The sequence below is a fragment of the Corythoichthys intestinalis genome, chromosome 2, assembly GCF_030265065.1.
Source record: "Corythoichthys intestinalis isolate RoL2023-P3 chromosome 2, ASM3026506v1, whole genome shotgun sequence".
NCBI classification, from domain to species: Eukaryota; Metazoa; Chordata; class Actinopteri; order Syngnathiformes; family Syngnathidae; genus Corythoichthys; species Corythoichthys intestinalis.
The window spans coordinates 16,194,463-16,210,242 of NC_080396.1; the positions used below are offsets into that span (position 1 = coordinate 16,194,463).

Below are 15,780 nucleotides of genomic sequence, written 5' to 3' on the forward strand. Positions count from 1 at the left end.
AAAAGCAAAACACCTGGACTCATTTATCTGTTCAATTGGCTGACATACTGACATGTGATCACCAGAGATAGTTAGCTCTGATTGGTTCAGATGTGCAATTTTTCTGAAACAGCAAAAAAAAAAAAAAAAAAAAAAAAAAATTGGACAATGCAACAGAAAATGAATCAAATCTTTAAGAGTAAGGAAAGAGCTAAGGGGGCTTATTTATCATATTTAGTTTTGTTTGCTCTGATGGGGAGGTTCAGAACATCTTAGCTGTCAATGTGCACTTTGGACTTATATTTGTTAATTTGTGTTAGGCTACCTATTCATTTCTTTATGATTTAAAAAAGTAAATGTTTGTGCGATCTTCAAAATATATTCCATTTCACTCTGCATAATATAAGTCATTTGTACTTATTTTTTTGAATGTATGTTACTTATATCTTTATTATTAAAAACTAGGGCTGTCAAAATTATCGCGTTAACGGGCGTTAATTAATTTTTTTAATTAATCACGTCAAAATATTTGACGCAATTAAAGCAGATGTCCCGCTCAGACAGATTTAAATTACAGTACAGTGAAACGCTCACTTGTTGTTATGGAGTTTTGCCGCCCTCTGCTGGCGCTTGGGTGCGACTGATTTTATAGGCTTCAGCACCCATGAGCATCGTGTAAGTAATTATTGACATCAACAATGGCGGGCTGCTAGTTTATTTTTTGATTGAAAATTTTACAAATGTTATTAAAACGAAAACATTAAGAGGGGTTTTAATATAAAATTTCTATAACTTGTACTTACATTTTTCTTTTAAGAACTACAAGTCTTTCTATCCATGATCGCTTTAACAGAATGTTAATAATGTTAATGCCATCTTGTTGATTTATTGTTATAATAAACAAATACAGTCCTTATGTACCGGATGTTGAATGTATATATCCATCTTGTGTCTTATCTTTCCATTCCAACAATAATTTACAGAAAAATATGGCATATTTTATAGATGGTTTGAATTGCGATTAATTAATTTTTAAGCTGTAATTAACTCAATTGAAAATTTTAATCGTTTCGCATTTCAGTAGTTTTGACCCCCCCCAAAAAAACAAAACAAAACAAAAACAAAAACAAAAAAATAAATAAAATTTCTGGCTCCGTGGTGACCTTCACTTTGGGGAGTTCCGGCAAGAAATTCTAGCAACTTTCACCCCTAAACGGCGCCCCTGATTGTTTATCAGGGTGTCTAAAGTTAACGTCTTGCATAGTTTGAGAAATGCAATAAACCACACGAACGGGACATTTGATTAAAGTTAGATTTTACTTTCAAAGACCATTATAGGTGAAGTGCGTGTTTTGTTCTATAGTTTAAAGCAGACTAGTAAATGACATGACACTTCAAGGCAAATTCAATGAATGGGGGTTGTCGTGCGCGCGCTTGGCACCGGTTGCGCGCATTTTCATTTTTCCAGCAGCCGGGAGGACAGGACAGAGTTCTTTATGTGGAGAGGGAGGGGGAAGCAGCAACGGAGTTGCACGGCACTTTTACAGAAAGAAAGGCACAATGGCCCGGTTAAAATTGGTTTTATCAGCAAGAAACCCATTAGGTATTCATAGCGCGTGGGATTTTCTTTTTCCTTTTTAAAATTAAACATTTATTTTAAAGTGCTGTTCAGTAATCCGAGGGTGTCCGCGAAGAAGAGGAGAGGCTTGTCCGAGTTGGACGCTCCTGGATCCCACTTTCTTATCTGAAAGGTTCCAACCGGCGAGCAACTTCGTGCAAGATGCAGGGACTTTCAGCAACCGGTGAGTCCGTGAAAAGTCGCTTTTTCAAAGTTTAGACTGTGACTCGTCTCGCGGCTTCTTTTCGCGTCCAGGAACAGTTTATGAGGGGGAAGGGGGTGTTTGTGTTGTTGTTGCCAGCTGTCAGCGGGACAGCTGCGAGCTTTTATCGGCTCCACGTCTCGAATCGAATCGTCTTTCGAGCTGACATGACAAAATATAGGGGCCAAACGTTTGAGGTCCGAGTTCTGAATTAACCGTTTACACTGTTTAAAAGCTCCATTGTCCTTCTAGAATTTAATTTGTGGTAACAGTGATTAAGACCGGAGTCATTCATGCATTACATTTAGTGTGAGTATGGTGAGCCATCAGGATGCCCAAGAGGAAGAGAGTGTGTCACAAAGCAAAGGTCACTACTTCCGGTCCAAATGGCCTGGCTTGGCATCTTCTATTAATGCGAATGACTATTAGGATGTGAATGGTTGTTGTATTCTGCGTGACAGTGGTTAATTCGTCGTCCTAACAATTCTCCAATTCGAGTATTTTAATGCTGACCCACAAAATCCAATGTACTTAATGTCATTAACACTCACTGGCTTGGATCAAAGACAACAAAGAAGAAACTGCCAAAAACACAAGTTTTCCAAGGACCCCTTAGCTGCCAAACAAAGTGCCTGACATAAAATACTAGGGATGGGAAGCTCTAGGTACCTCTCGGTCAGGAAATCAATCTGAGACAAGGGTGTAGGTTTAGTCTCAATATTGGTAGGGACGATATAACAGCATAACCTAGATGTAAACTTTTTGCTGGGGACGGGACAGCAATAAGACCAAACAGATTGGGTGAAGGGTGGCCAGGTCTACAGTTTTCACCAACAAGAACCTAATTAATTGATAGGCTAAATCAGGGGTCCCCAAACATCCGGCCCACCTCCAGATTTGGTCCGGCCCTCTGAACATTACCAGAGAGCATTTTGATTTTTTTTTTTTTTTTTTCAATCGTGTTATTTATTTCCTGGCTTTTTTCTGTGAAGCACCCAGAGAGGGTTATTTGGTTAGTATTATATTATATTTAGGGCTGTCAAAATTATCGCGTTAACGCGCGGTAATTAATTTTTTAAATTATTCATTCATTCATTTTCCATGCCGCTTTTCCTCACGAGGGTCGCGGAGGTGCTGGAGCCTATCCCAGCTAACTCAGGGCAGTAGGCAGGGGACACCCTGAACTGGTTGCCAGCCAATTGCAGGGCACAAGGAGACATACAACCATTCACGCACACACTCATACCTACGGACAATTTAGAGTGTTCAATCAGCCTACCAAGCATGTTTTTGGGATGTGGGAGGAAACCGGAGTTCCCGGAGGAAACCCACGCAGGCACGGGGAGAACATGCAAACTCCACACAGGAAGGCCGAAGCCCGGGATTGAACCCTTGATCTTAGAACTGTGAGGCAGACGTGCTAACCACTCAGCCACCGTGCCGCCTTTTTTTAAATTAATCACGTTAAAATATTTGACGCAATTAACGCACATGTCCCGCTCAGACAGTAAGTTGGTAAGTTTTACAGCAAGGCTTTTTGTGCTGTCTAACAGCGAACTGTTGTGGTCGCTTTGCGACATGGTTTATTGTCTTCTTGCCAGTTCAATATGGCTGCACGACGTCTCAGGCTGACGCCTACGTTGTAATTTTGTGCTTATATGATCCTTGGACAAGATTTGTCCGTAAGTATGGTTGTTGTAAAGAATGTACATATTATGTTAGTAAGCGAAATGTTATATTTTTTGTATGAGACGCTTTTTGTTTATGTTTAGTGAACCTGTATAGCGTGCTAAGCTAACGTTGTTGCTAATGCAATGATTGTGTACTTTTTTTTGTAGTTTTACGACGGTCTAAAGAGGACAATGGTTTGAGGCCATTTTATTAATAAATCAGATGAAAAAGGAAGAAGTCTGATTATTAAAGTGCCTGTGACACGAAAAAGCATGTTTATTTCATAATACACGCGGTATTTTATGCCCCTGAATGATATGGACCGCTTGGATGTGTGTGGAAGCAATCGCTATTTTTATTTAGTTTTTTGAATCCCGCGCCATGAAAATGAGTGACTTCTAGCTTCGGTCTTGCATTGAGGAGGAGGGCGCTGTGACGTGTACGGTAGAAGACGTCCTCTTCACGCTACAGTGTACTGTTGTGTATGAGGACGAAGGATTCAGCTGGTTTTGCGGATTAATACGTTTATTTTTCGCATCACGCCAGCCAAACGGCTGCAGAAAAATCATTCTGTATGAGGGAGAGGCGTATGCGCCTTTTTGGAGTTTCAAAAGGTTCCCATTCACTGTGGATATTGGCCAAGCCCTACTACTGTGGGACCATTGGACTTACGAGGAAGTGAGTAAACATCTTGTTTTGTATTATGTCAAATACGAATACAGCGATTACAAAGTAAACACTACAAACTTCCTTTAAATAAAGGACTACTTACATTTGATCATTGATAGGCATGTAAAAAGCTCTCCTAATGCTCATTAGCAGCAGCACGTTACCTGCACAACAACTCCAGGCACCCTCCTCCGGGGAACGAACTGTAAATTGCTCTCCGCCGGGCGGTTTGCCGATCCACGAAGACAATCGACAACCAGGTCGTCATGTCAAATAATCCAGGCTAGTTATGTGTGATTTTCCGCTTCGAAGACTTTGAAACATCACTCGGTTCGGGTTAGCATGTCGGCTAGCTGTCACGCCTTCTGGTTTGTTTACATTTTCCGAAGCCTGGGAGAGGAAATGACATATGTCCGATTTAGGTGTCATAAAATATCGTTCGGGAGGTGCGACAGTAAAGGTGAAGTCGACAGTTTTGACAATTATGGAGTAATTTTGCCATGTCGTCCTGAATAAATGCATTTTTATTATTTCATATTCCATTCAGCACAAGACTGTTATTTGTCATGACCATGCCATTTATTTAGCAATTGGGGAAAATACTTGGATAAAAAGAATATCCTGTAAAAATATTGAAGTAAAGAGACAGAAACAATGACATTTTGCCGCTCTCTTCGTCGCGTTTTCCTCGTTGTGAATAGTTCCCCATTGACGGGCTGACTGGTCCTTCTCAAGCCATTTATATAGCTATTGGGGAAAAATGCTTGGATAAAAAGAATATCCTGTAAAATTATTGGAGTAGAGAGAGACTGAAACAATGACATTTTGCGGCTCTCTTCGTCGCGTTTTTCTCGTTGTGAATAATTCCCCCTTAATGGGCTGAAAAGTAAAACCGATGAGCCCAGTCTACCGCTGATGTCATCCACCTGTTGGGGACGCTAAAGCCCAATAATGGTAGGCGTGGCTAACCGGCAGATTAAAAGACTAATTTCTCGTCATCTGTGCTTTTCTAAATTGTTGTATATAGTCGAATCGTCTCAAAATATGATTCTAATTCACATAATACTGTAATGCCATTTAAGACTTTTTTTCTCGTGTCATATGCTCTTTAAGGCGTCGTTCACTAGCTGTCTAGCTTTGGAAAAAGTAGACGCTTCGGAGTGAGGACAGCATAGACAGATTTAAATGACAGTAGAGTGAAATGCCCACTACAGTCCTTATGTACCGTATGTTGAATATATATATCCATCTTGTGTCTTATCTTTCCATTCCAACAATTTATTATACAGAATATATATAATTTACAGAAAAATATGGCATATTTTATAGATGGTTTGAATTGCGATTAATTGCGATTAATTACGATTAATTAATTTTTAAGCTGTAATTAACTCGATTAAAAATTTTAATCGTTGAACAGCCCTAATTATATTATATTATATTATATTATATTATATTATATTATATTATATTATATTATATTATATTATATTATATTATTATTTTTATTTTATTTACTTTTGTTCCGTGAAGAATCCAGAAAGTGTTATTTGATAAATTTTTACCTTTAGGCACTCCTGCAATCGTCATACTTTTTCTGTTACAAACTGACCCCGGCCCTGCATCAGAGAATGGAAAAGTTATGTGAACCTCACAGGAAAAAGTTTGGGGACCCCCTGGGCTAAATGGTCAATGCAAAATAAATCTGTATTGACTTATACTTAACTTTCACACTGCAAATTTACAGTATAACGTCTTAATCTGATCATTTTTCTTGGGCTGCCCACTCAAGATGAAATGTTTGAAATTGGTCTTAAGTGTGAATTTGAGGGTAAAAACAAGTTTGACAATATACGCTGGCGACCAATCCGTGATGGACTATGCATTTTGTTTATAAGTCAACTGGGTAGGCACTGTACCTACGACCCATAGGAAGCCATAGAAGTTGATGTTAGCTGGGTACACTGGACTCTGTAGTCTCTACTTGGCTGTTGTTAGCGTGATCATCCCCTGCCCTCAATCTCTACTCCACAGAGAGCTGTCCTTACTGTGGTCAAAAGCAACATGCTGAGGAGTAAATACTTTTGTTCTAAGTCAGTAATGTGATGGCAGTTCTTCTTGATCAAAATGATCTGTTAAAATGCACAACTAGTATCCCGTAATACTAATTTGATATGGAAAATAAACAGCCCCCAACTGAGATGAATTGAACTAAGTAAAGCTGGTAATGGCAAAGGAATAGGTAGGCTGCAGTACATACAGGAACACTACAGTACTGTGCTGTCATAACAGTGTAGACCAGGGGTTATGAATTAAAAATCCTCCGGGTCCAAAATTAAAAAATTACAACTATCTCCGTTCCGGAATTTTTTTTTTTTCCCCCAAAAAAATACAAACGTATCTTTACGTGGCCATGCTGATAATTACAACATTCAAAAATGTAAATAAAATATAAAAAATAAATTTATAGTAAGTAATAAATAATATTTAATAATAATTAATTAGTACTAAATAATAAAGCGATCATATTGAGCCCTTGATTCCGCTATTTTTTGAGAACGGATGGCAGAGTTCATAGGGAAACTTTGCGAAAAAGCTGCGTGCTTTGTCTCATAGTGCCTTTTCAAATTGCTGCTTTTTACAAGCGGTACCGTTGTTCGGCCATTCCTTACTTCGCGGCGAAACGTCTACACAACGCTCAGCGCGCTTGCGCAAGCATCCGCACGCATGCGCACATCGGTCAGAAGCGGCGATTACTCACTATTTTTGTTTTTATTTAGTTTTTTAGAACCTTTTCAGTGCCTCAAAAATACTTTTTGCATGTATTACCCTCTCATACTTTTAACCATTGTGGTTTTTTGTGTTAGCTTTGAAGCAGTCGACCACCTTAGTCACGTAGCGTATTTAAACCGTCCTTGTTTGGTATAACTGCATTTAAGTATTTTCTTAAGGCATTTTTAGTACGTTCTGCCTGTATGCATCCAAACAAAACAAGTTTAGTGTATAGATCTACTCTCATAGATGTATCATTAACAGATACATATACACTTTTTTTTTTGGTCCTTTTTTTCTCAGTTTCCTTCGTGTAGTCCTTCCTCATCGGAACCAAATAGGCCTATGTTGTGCACTCTGTGACTTTTCATTTTAGGATCTGAAGGTTCAAAATTGAGTTGAAGATTTATAGGTTATCATCTGTGTATCAGTTTTGACACATAACAAATAATTGATTTTAAATTATATTTGTATCAAACGCAGGACTTTATCAGCACCTCTCGCTGCTAATAAAACACAACTGTGGTTCTCGTTCAGCAGCGAGATGCTCTAGCATTGGATGTCCTGGCGCTGTTTAAGTTATTTATTATTAACAAAAGCTACACAAGCCTGTCTGTGTTTAACCAAGCCAATGTAAACATCTCCTCTCTTTGTGAGATAAACACAGAGCAAGAGGAAAGTGAACAGAAAGGTGAGAATATTATCTGCCATAAGCCCCTTGTTATCTTTTCTTTTCTTTTTTTTTTTAGTTCATGTTGCCGCTTACACTGGCCATCGATGCAGACTTCAGAAGAAATGTATCACTTTGTGCACTATCCATTGGAAAAAAAAAAAAAGTCCCACTTTTTATTAGGGGTGCACGATATCCATTTTTTGAAACCGATACCGATAACTTCCTGCTCCTCAAAGCCGACACCGATATCGATAACCGATAATAAATATATATATTTTTAAAATGTATAACCTGAGTTTTTGAACACCTGGAGGTAAAAAAAAAAAAAAAAAACTAGTGGTGGATTCATCATAGATTTGCCTTTGATCTCACCAGATTTTTCATAATGACATGAACAAAATAGTGCGTTTCACTTCTGCACTGCCCGACAGCCAGCTAAAAATGAATGCACTTCCATAAACCACAAGGCTTGGTCTTTTCTTGCTTTTATGGGAAGACACTCGTCTTAATAATGTGAAAGTACAACAGAAAAATACATATATTCAATACTCAATATACAACAAACTGCACAATACACCTATATATACAACTATTAAATGTATAGCATAGCACACTAGCTTGAGCTACTAAAGCACTGGCTGGCTTCTATAACACAACAATTTATTAAGTTCTGTACATATGACCCTTCACCACAGAAGTAAACATATGGTGCACACCCATATGTTATAGTAAACATAAAATACTTACAGACATATTTCCGAGGCGGAAACGTAACAGAAAGCATTCACGATTGTCAATGCGACCGCTAGACACGGCATTGTGTATTGAATGAGCAAGTAATGTGAACAAAACTACTGTGACAAAAAATAGATGCAACAAATTATTCTGACCAGCAGGTGGGAGCAATGCCCCGCAAATGGTCAACTGCTTTCCGATACTAGTGTGTAAAGTCACTGTAAACTGTAATGCCAGCACAATACATATTATCGGTCGTATTAATAATGTTATTGAATTCATCGGGATGACGTCATAATTCCTATTATCAGTCCGATGATTATCGGACCAATAATTATCGTGCACCAGTATTATTTATTCAGCATTCAAAATCCTCATGCCTTTCCTCCCCTTAACTCATTCACTCCCAGCCATTTTCACCGGAGCAAGGCCCTTCGCTCCCGGCCGTTTTACAGGATTTTTACTGATTTTGCTAGGCCCACAGAAAATTCTGTTCTATTGCTATATAAACAAGTAACCCACCAAAAGAAAGATTAGACTCTCTTCTTTCAGCAGAAAAAAAAGTTAGTACATGTCTTTTTCCATTCTTTAGAAATCAGCATTAGAAAATAGCTTAGTTTGAGCAATTTTCCAATTTCTGATGAAAAAACAGAGAAATTGAGCTTTTTGTGAAAGCATACATTTCAAACATAACTTTGACTTATACACTGCTATCTTTCGCTTTAGTTACATCCCAAACATCTGAATAATGTTTTCCTTTTACAAAATAAGATAAACAACAAGACAAATAGAGCTTTTGATAGCAAAGTGACAATTTATTTACACATAACTAACTGAAAGGTGACGCTGTTCTGGTCGCGACAGCCGGTTAAACTTTTCCCTCATCGCCATCTGTCTCATAAAGATGAATTTTTTTGAGTTTCTGCGGGCTCTGCTTGTGAGCAGCACGGACTCAAAGGCATCATCCGGTGCACTAGTGGTCCCGGTCGTTCTGCTCGGTCGTCCGCCGCCTGGCATCCCAGGCGTCCTACCGGTTATTCTGCCTGGTTGTCTGCCGCCTGGCATCCATTCGGTCGTCTTCCACGGACGCCCGGCCGTGCGGCTTGGCCGTTCGTTGCCGTTGAATCGGGTTGCGGGTCTTACCAATTGCGCTACTGCCCTCCATTGGCCAGTTTTATTGCTTTAAAATGGATTTTCAGCTTACGTAAAAGACATATAAATACGTCTTTGGGACACTGAAACAATTAAAAATAGAACGTATTTATATGTTTTGGGGAGCAAATGAGTTAACAGTGCCTGTGTCTTCCAAAGTAAAAATGAAGGCAGATAACGTTTGTGTCAAAAGCAGTTTGCGCTGTCATGCTAACATAAACATGTATCTCATTAACTGAATTTGTAGAGCTGTCCTGGCTGTATTGCCTCAAAGTCACATGCGGAAAAATCCTGGCTCTACAGTTGCATACAGATATGACCATTTTACTATTTAGAGCAAATGTGAAAGAGGCAACATCTGAGAACAGAGATGACACGGAGCTCTGCGGATGCTGGATGCTAATCTTGTGAGAATATGAATGCAGGCACATCCCACACGTTCATCAGTTCTGACTTGCAAACAGTTTGAACTTTGGTTAAATGTGAGTGGACCAGTTTGTTTTGTTTTCACTGCTGGTCCCAGCAAAACCGTCATGTTGCACTGCTAGACCAGCATGAAAACGTGACAAAACTAGAACAGGCTAGTGAGCACCTGTTCTGGTCTATACTGTTTTTTTTTTGTTTTGTATTTTTTCCACTTTAAAAGGGCATCTCTCCCAGCAGCAAGTTGCCTTTTTTACAGAATGCCCCCCCCCCCCCCCCCCCACACACACACAAAGCTCTACAAGCCAAAGCCCTCACAGATGAGCTACTGCCCTTATACCTGTTGATATGATGGGCCCATATTGGAAGTAATGGACAAACCACTTTGCCCTTGAAAGTTGATCTAAATTATTGAGGTAATGCAATATCTAGGGAACATTGAACTCAAACTGCAGCATTGCAGTTTGGTTTCAAACATTATTTCACAAACGCCTGGCAGATTAATGGAGCCTGAAATGAGTGTGGAAATAATGACAAGCTGAACTACTTTCCTTGCTGGGCTTTGCCTTATTCCCAACTTGACATGCATTTCATTTCATGTGTTCTTAAATGTTATTTCACACAGACTGACATGACCAAAAAGCTAACATCGCCTACCGTACATTTATGTATTGTGTATTGCTGTTTGTTTTAACAAACAGTAGTGTATTATGTTAACATACCACACTATCGAGTAAGTACAGTATGTACACCTACCAGCTTGTATTTCTTTATTATGTTTTTATTTTATAAACTGGACGGACAGTGAGGAGCAGAAGTATTTGCCCCCTTGCGATTTTGCAAGTTCACCCAGTTAGAAAATAGGCAGAGGTTTGAAATTTTCTATCATAGATGCATTTCCACTCATAGAGACATAATCTAAAATAAAATCCAGAATCACATTGTATGATTTTTTAAAAAATAATTGATTTGTAATTTACTGGGGTTCATAGGTATTTGTACCCTTGAGAAAATCAGCAATAATTATGACACTAAAAGAGTTGTCAGCCTACCTTAAAAAAACTCCACTTTTTCCTCATGAGCAACCACACCCCCCACCACCAAGGGGCGCAAATACTTCTGCTCCTCACTGTATATAATGGAAATTATTGCCTTTTATTATTACAAAAACAAAAGTCCAGTCCATTCAAACTAAAACAAAATATAGAATGCATTCAATGGCATGAAAAACTGACCGATGACACTCAGACACAACAGGAACTTGGAACATGTCATAATTCTTTTCTTTGCAGTACAAGGTCACTATTTAATGTACGGCTTTGAGCCCAATATGAAACCAGCCTTGCCAAAATAATGATAATTTGGAAAACTAGCATAGAGAGAGTAGAATGGACTCAATTTTTTGTACAGCCATGTTTCCATTTAAAATATTATTTTTTTTTTGCCCCAATACCAGGTCTTTCCATATATTGACTGTTAAGACTAGTGCTGCAACAATTAATCCATTAACTCGAGTATTCGATTAGAAAAAAAAAATCGAATTAAATTTCGCTGCTTCGAGTATTATTTTAATTAAAGTGATGTTGTAATGGTTTATTTTGAAAGTGTTTGGATTTAGTTTTATTGATTTGGGTGGTTACAATGCTTTCTAGTCTGCCTCAATTCACATGGCTGAGTCCAGGTGCTCCCTGTTAAGACCAACAGAAGCTAAATTTTGTTTGAGCTAATGTTGTTTTTTTAATGCCTTCGTAATTTAGTCTATAGGTATATTTAGCCTATTTTTGTGGGAATATGTGTCTGAACCATTTGTTAAGAGCATTGTGAAAAAGTTTAAACTTGCGGGCTTTTGCGATGTAAGTTAGCCAGTTATTCTTTTGTTGTACATAGGTCCTCATTTATTTTTTCTGCCGTTGGAGACTCGGCTCAGGTAATTTAATTTTTCATGTGCCTCATCCGATTACGGTACTCAATTATTCGAACTAATGGTTTATCGATTAATCGACTACTATAATAATCCATAGCTGTAGCCCTAGTCAAGACCATTCTTACTGTTGTAGTCATGGCCTGGCAGGGATACCAAGCTATTGCCTGCACTGTTCTGTTAGCATCATTTTATTTAATTTGGTTAGTTATAGGAATCTGTTCAAATGTCGCTTCATGTTACATGAGCCACAAATCATTCACTTTGACTTTTTACCCAGGACGGTGAATTTGATGGCAGTCACTCATGAACATTGTTTTTTCCTGCAAGTAGCTATTTCCAACATTACTTGAGCCCCCCCCCAAAAACACACACACACTTCTCTACGCTATCTTGCTGTCACTCACGTTACACCAGTGAGACAGCATGAGTCACTTCACAGGCCATCCAGAAGCTCAAGGCCCCTTTCCACGCTTGTCCGAGTGTCACATTGATTTTCCTAACGGCGGTCATGTGTGTATACTGCTGCTGCAGTTAAGGCACGAATATAACTAATGCGAGTGTGTATGTGAAAAAGTGCCCTACATTGTGATAGAGCTCTTCTGACTTTTTAAAAAAATCTCCCTTAATATTGTTCTGAGGCTCTTGACCCAGTTTTAAGAACCATAAAAGTTGTTGAAGTGATAAATTAGTCTACCTTTGCTTAAGGTACAAGAAGTGTGAATCTGATTGGCTGGTTATTAGTGTTATGAGCACATATAAAGTTGACAGAGAGTACTGGCTGCAAAATCGGTTCGTTTCGACACAGTTTCTGCTTCTCCTGTTAAGTATAACGATAGACTTTCCATTTCAAACTTATGCCTGTGCAATAGCTTTAACACACATTCTGACTTACAGAAACACAAAACTTTGGAAATATTTGTTAAAAGTGCAAAGATTACGACAGGAGAAAAAAAAGTCTTAAATAGGATTATTATGTGAATTAGAATCCTATATTGAGACGATTCGACTATATACAACAATTTAGCAAAGCGCAGATGACGAGAAATAAGTCTTTTAATCTGCCGGTTATAGGGCTCTAGCGTCCCCAACAGGTGGATGACATCAGCGGAGTCACGATTTCATCTGATTTAGTATGTAGCCCATGGAAAGGAATTATTTTACAACGATGAAAACGCGACAAAGAGAGCCGCAAAATGTCATTGTTTCAGTCTCTCTACTCCAATATTTTTACAGGATATTCTTTTTATCCAAGTTTTTTTCCCCAATAGCTAAATAAATGGCATGGTCATGACAAATAACAGTCTTGTGCTAAATGGAATATGAAATAATAAAAATGCATTTATTCAAGACGACATGGCAAAATGACTCCTTAATGGTCAAAACTGTCGACTTCACCTTTACTGTTGCACCTCCCGAACGATATTTTATGCCACCTAAATCGGGTTTATGTCATTCCTCTTCCCTGGCTTCGGAGAATGTAAACAAACCAAGAGGCGTGACAGCTAGCCAGCCTGCTAACCTGAACCGAGTGATGTTTCAAAGTCTTCGAAGCGGAAACTCACACATACTTAGCCCGGATCATTTCACGTGACGACTGGGTTGTCGATTGTCTTCGCCGATCGGCAAATCGCCCGGCGGAGACTAATATACAGCTCGTTCCCCTGCTACTACGGACAGGAGAGCTAGCCGGGGAAGCATCTGGACAATGACCGCTGAAAAAAACAGCCGCCGTCGGAGGAGCGTGAAGCTGCCAAATGGTCAACACGAATATGGCAAAATAATGCTTTACTACACGGCGAAGTCATAAACAGCGAGAGACTCAGTGGAGGAGGGCGGCTGCAGTTGTTGTGCAGCTAATGTGTTTGAGGAGAGCTTTTTACATGCCCATCTATGATCAAACGTAAGTAGTCCTTTATTTAAAGAACATTTGTAGTGTTTACTTTGTAATCGCTGTGTTCGCGGCTATTTTTAACTCAAAGTTGCAATTTCTGAAAGGGTGGAAAATTTGACATAACACCGGGCACACCAAGAGGGCAAAAGCTGAGTATAGTGCTCGCCCGGGGGGATGTGCGACAAGCCGCCGGTCGTGGGCGGAGTGGACAAGGAGCATGTCAGCCACAAAATGCAAGCCAGCTCCGTATTAAAATGATCCCAGTATTTGACATAATACAAAACACGATGTTTACACACTTCCTCATAAGTCCCATGGTCCCACAGTAGTAGGGTTTGTTTTGGCCAATATCCACCGGTGAATGGGAACCTTTTGAAACCCGAAAAAGACGCAGACGCCTCTCCCGCATACAGCAAGATTTTTCTGCAGCCGTTTGGCTGGCGTGATGCGATAAATAAACGTATTAATCCGCAAAATCAGCTGAATCCTTAGTCCTTCTCATACAACAGTACGGCTGTATAGTGAAGAGGACTCCTTCCGCCGTACACGTCACAGTGCCCTCTTTCTCAACTCGAGACTGTTGCCGGAAGTCACTCCTTTTCATGGCGCGGGATTCAAAAAACTAAATAAATATAGCGATCGCTTCCACACACATCCAAGCGGTCCATTTCATTCAGGAGCATAAAATACCGCGTACAAACATTATGAAATAAATATGCTTTTTCGTGTCACAGGCACTTTAATGTTTTGCAATAAAGCAAGATTGATTGGAATATTAAAGGTACAAGCTGTTTATGACCGCCATAAAAAAAAATCGGGATTGGTAAAAATCAAGATCGGCAGGATAGGATTTTAAAAAATCGGTAAGTGGTGGTCATACAGAATATTGTGATTGATGCACCCCATTATTACTCCCATTATTATTTTTTAAAATATGTATTGAATTCATAGGTGTTTTCAGGACACATACACGTGATGAGGAACTAGCCAATATTTTATTTGTGCAGCAACGGCTGTATGTAGTAATATTTTTGCCTAAGAAGAGATTATCCAATTTTTGTAATTCACTTCACAAATGCCATTTAAAACAATGATGCAAAGCCCGCTGCATCTTCAATTTTACCGGTACTTTTTGGATGCCTGTCATGTAACGAATCTACTGGTGTACAGGTGGTACTTGATGAAGTTTGGATAGAGAGTGTAGACACGCCTGTTTGACTGGTTCTTGACTTACTGTTGTGACAGGTGTGTCATCAGTGCTTTTGCACAGTAACAACCATGCCCAATTACTTGATTATTTTGTCATATATATATATATATGTATAGTCAAATAAAGTATGATGCTGGGGTGTAGTGTACACTTTGGCAGTTTGCTGTTTTTATCACTCTAATCAAGAGCGATGCCCTCCCGTGACCATCACACTCTGTTCATGGGGTAATGATGGCTTGTACCAGAAAAGTACATAGAGTGTAAAATTTACAATTTGACTTTAAAAAAACAAGCATTTCATTTTTTGTTTAATCCTCACAAACTACAGCAGACAGTCTGCATTGACAATAATCTAGGTGCTTTATGACACTGCTACGTCAAGTTTATCATGATAGTTTTTATTCAAAATTGCATCAGATGATATAATTTATTAATGAAAATGGATAAAAGCGACTACACTAACAGTATGTTAAAATTGAAGGAAACATGCACTTACTCCAAGTAGGGCTGGGCGATATGGCCTTAAGTACGTTTCACGGTAAATTGAGCAGATTTACCTTGATAACGATAAATGACGATCAGCCCAAGCGGACTGTTATATAATTTGAAAATCTGAATGCATGATATGAGAAATTAACAGTTTCTCGTTGAATTGTTTACCAGCTTTCAATTTAACAATTGTATATGCAGTCTAAACATAAACTCACGCTAGCATATCCACTCCAGAGCCCTGAAACTAACAAATTAGGGACTAACTGAATTAGTTGAAATCAACTCCATCAACTAACTAAAACCCTGCTAACTCGAAGATTAAGCCTAATGTCAAAAATCTTGAACTTCCGCTTTATAGTTGTATTGCTC

At 38.9% G+C, this 15,780-nt stretch overlaps 1 protein-coding gene across 1 annotated transcript in view; it reads left to right on the forward strand.

Annotated features, from left to right (window-relative positions):
* Positions 1-1,436: 1,436 nt before the first annotated feature.
* fgd (faciogenital dysplasia) overlaps positions 1,437-15,780 on the forward strand; it is a 140,116-nt gene continuing 125,772 nt past the window's right edge. The window contains exon 1 of the mRNA XM_057828697.1: positions 1,437-1,781. Coding sequence (XP_057684680.1) covers positions 1,760-1,781 — 22 coding nt within the window. The 5' untranslated portion in view covers positions 1,437-1,759. The remainder of the gene's footprint in view (positions 1,782-15,780) is intronic.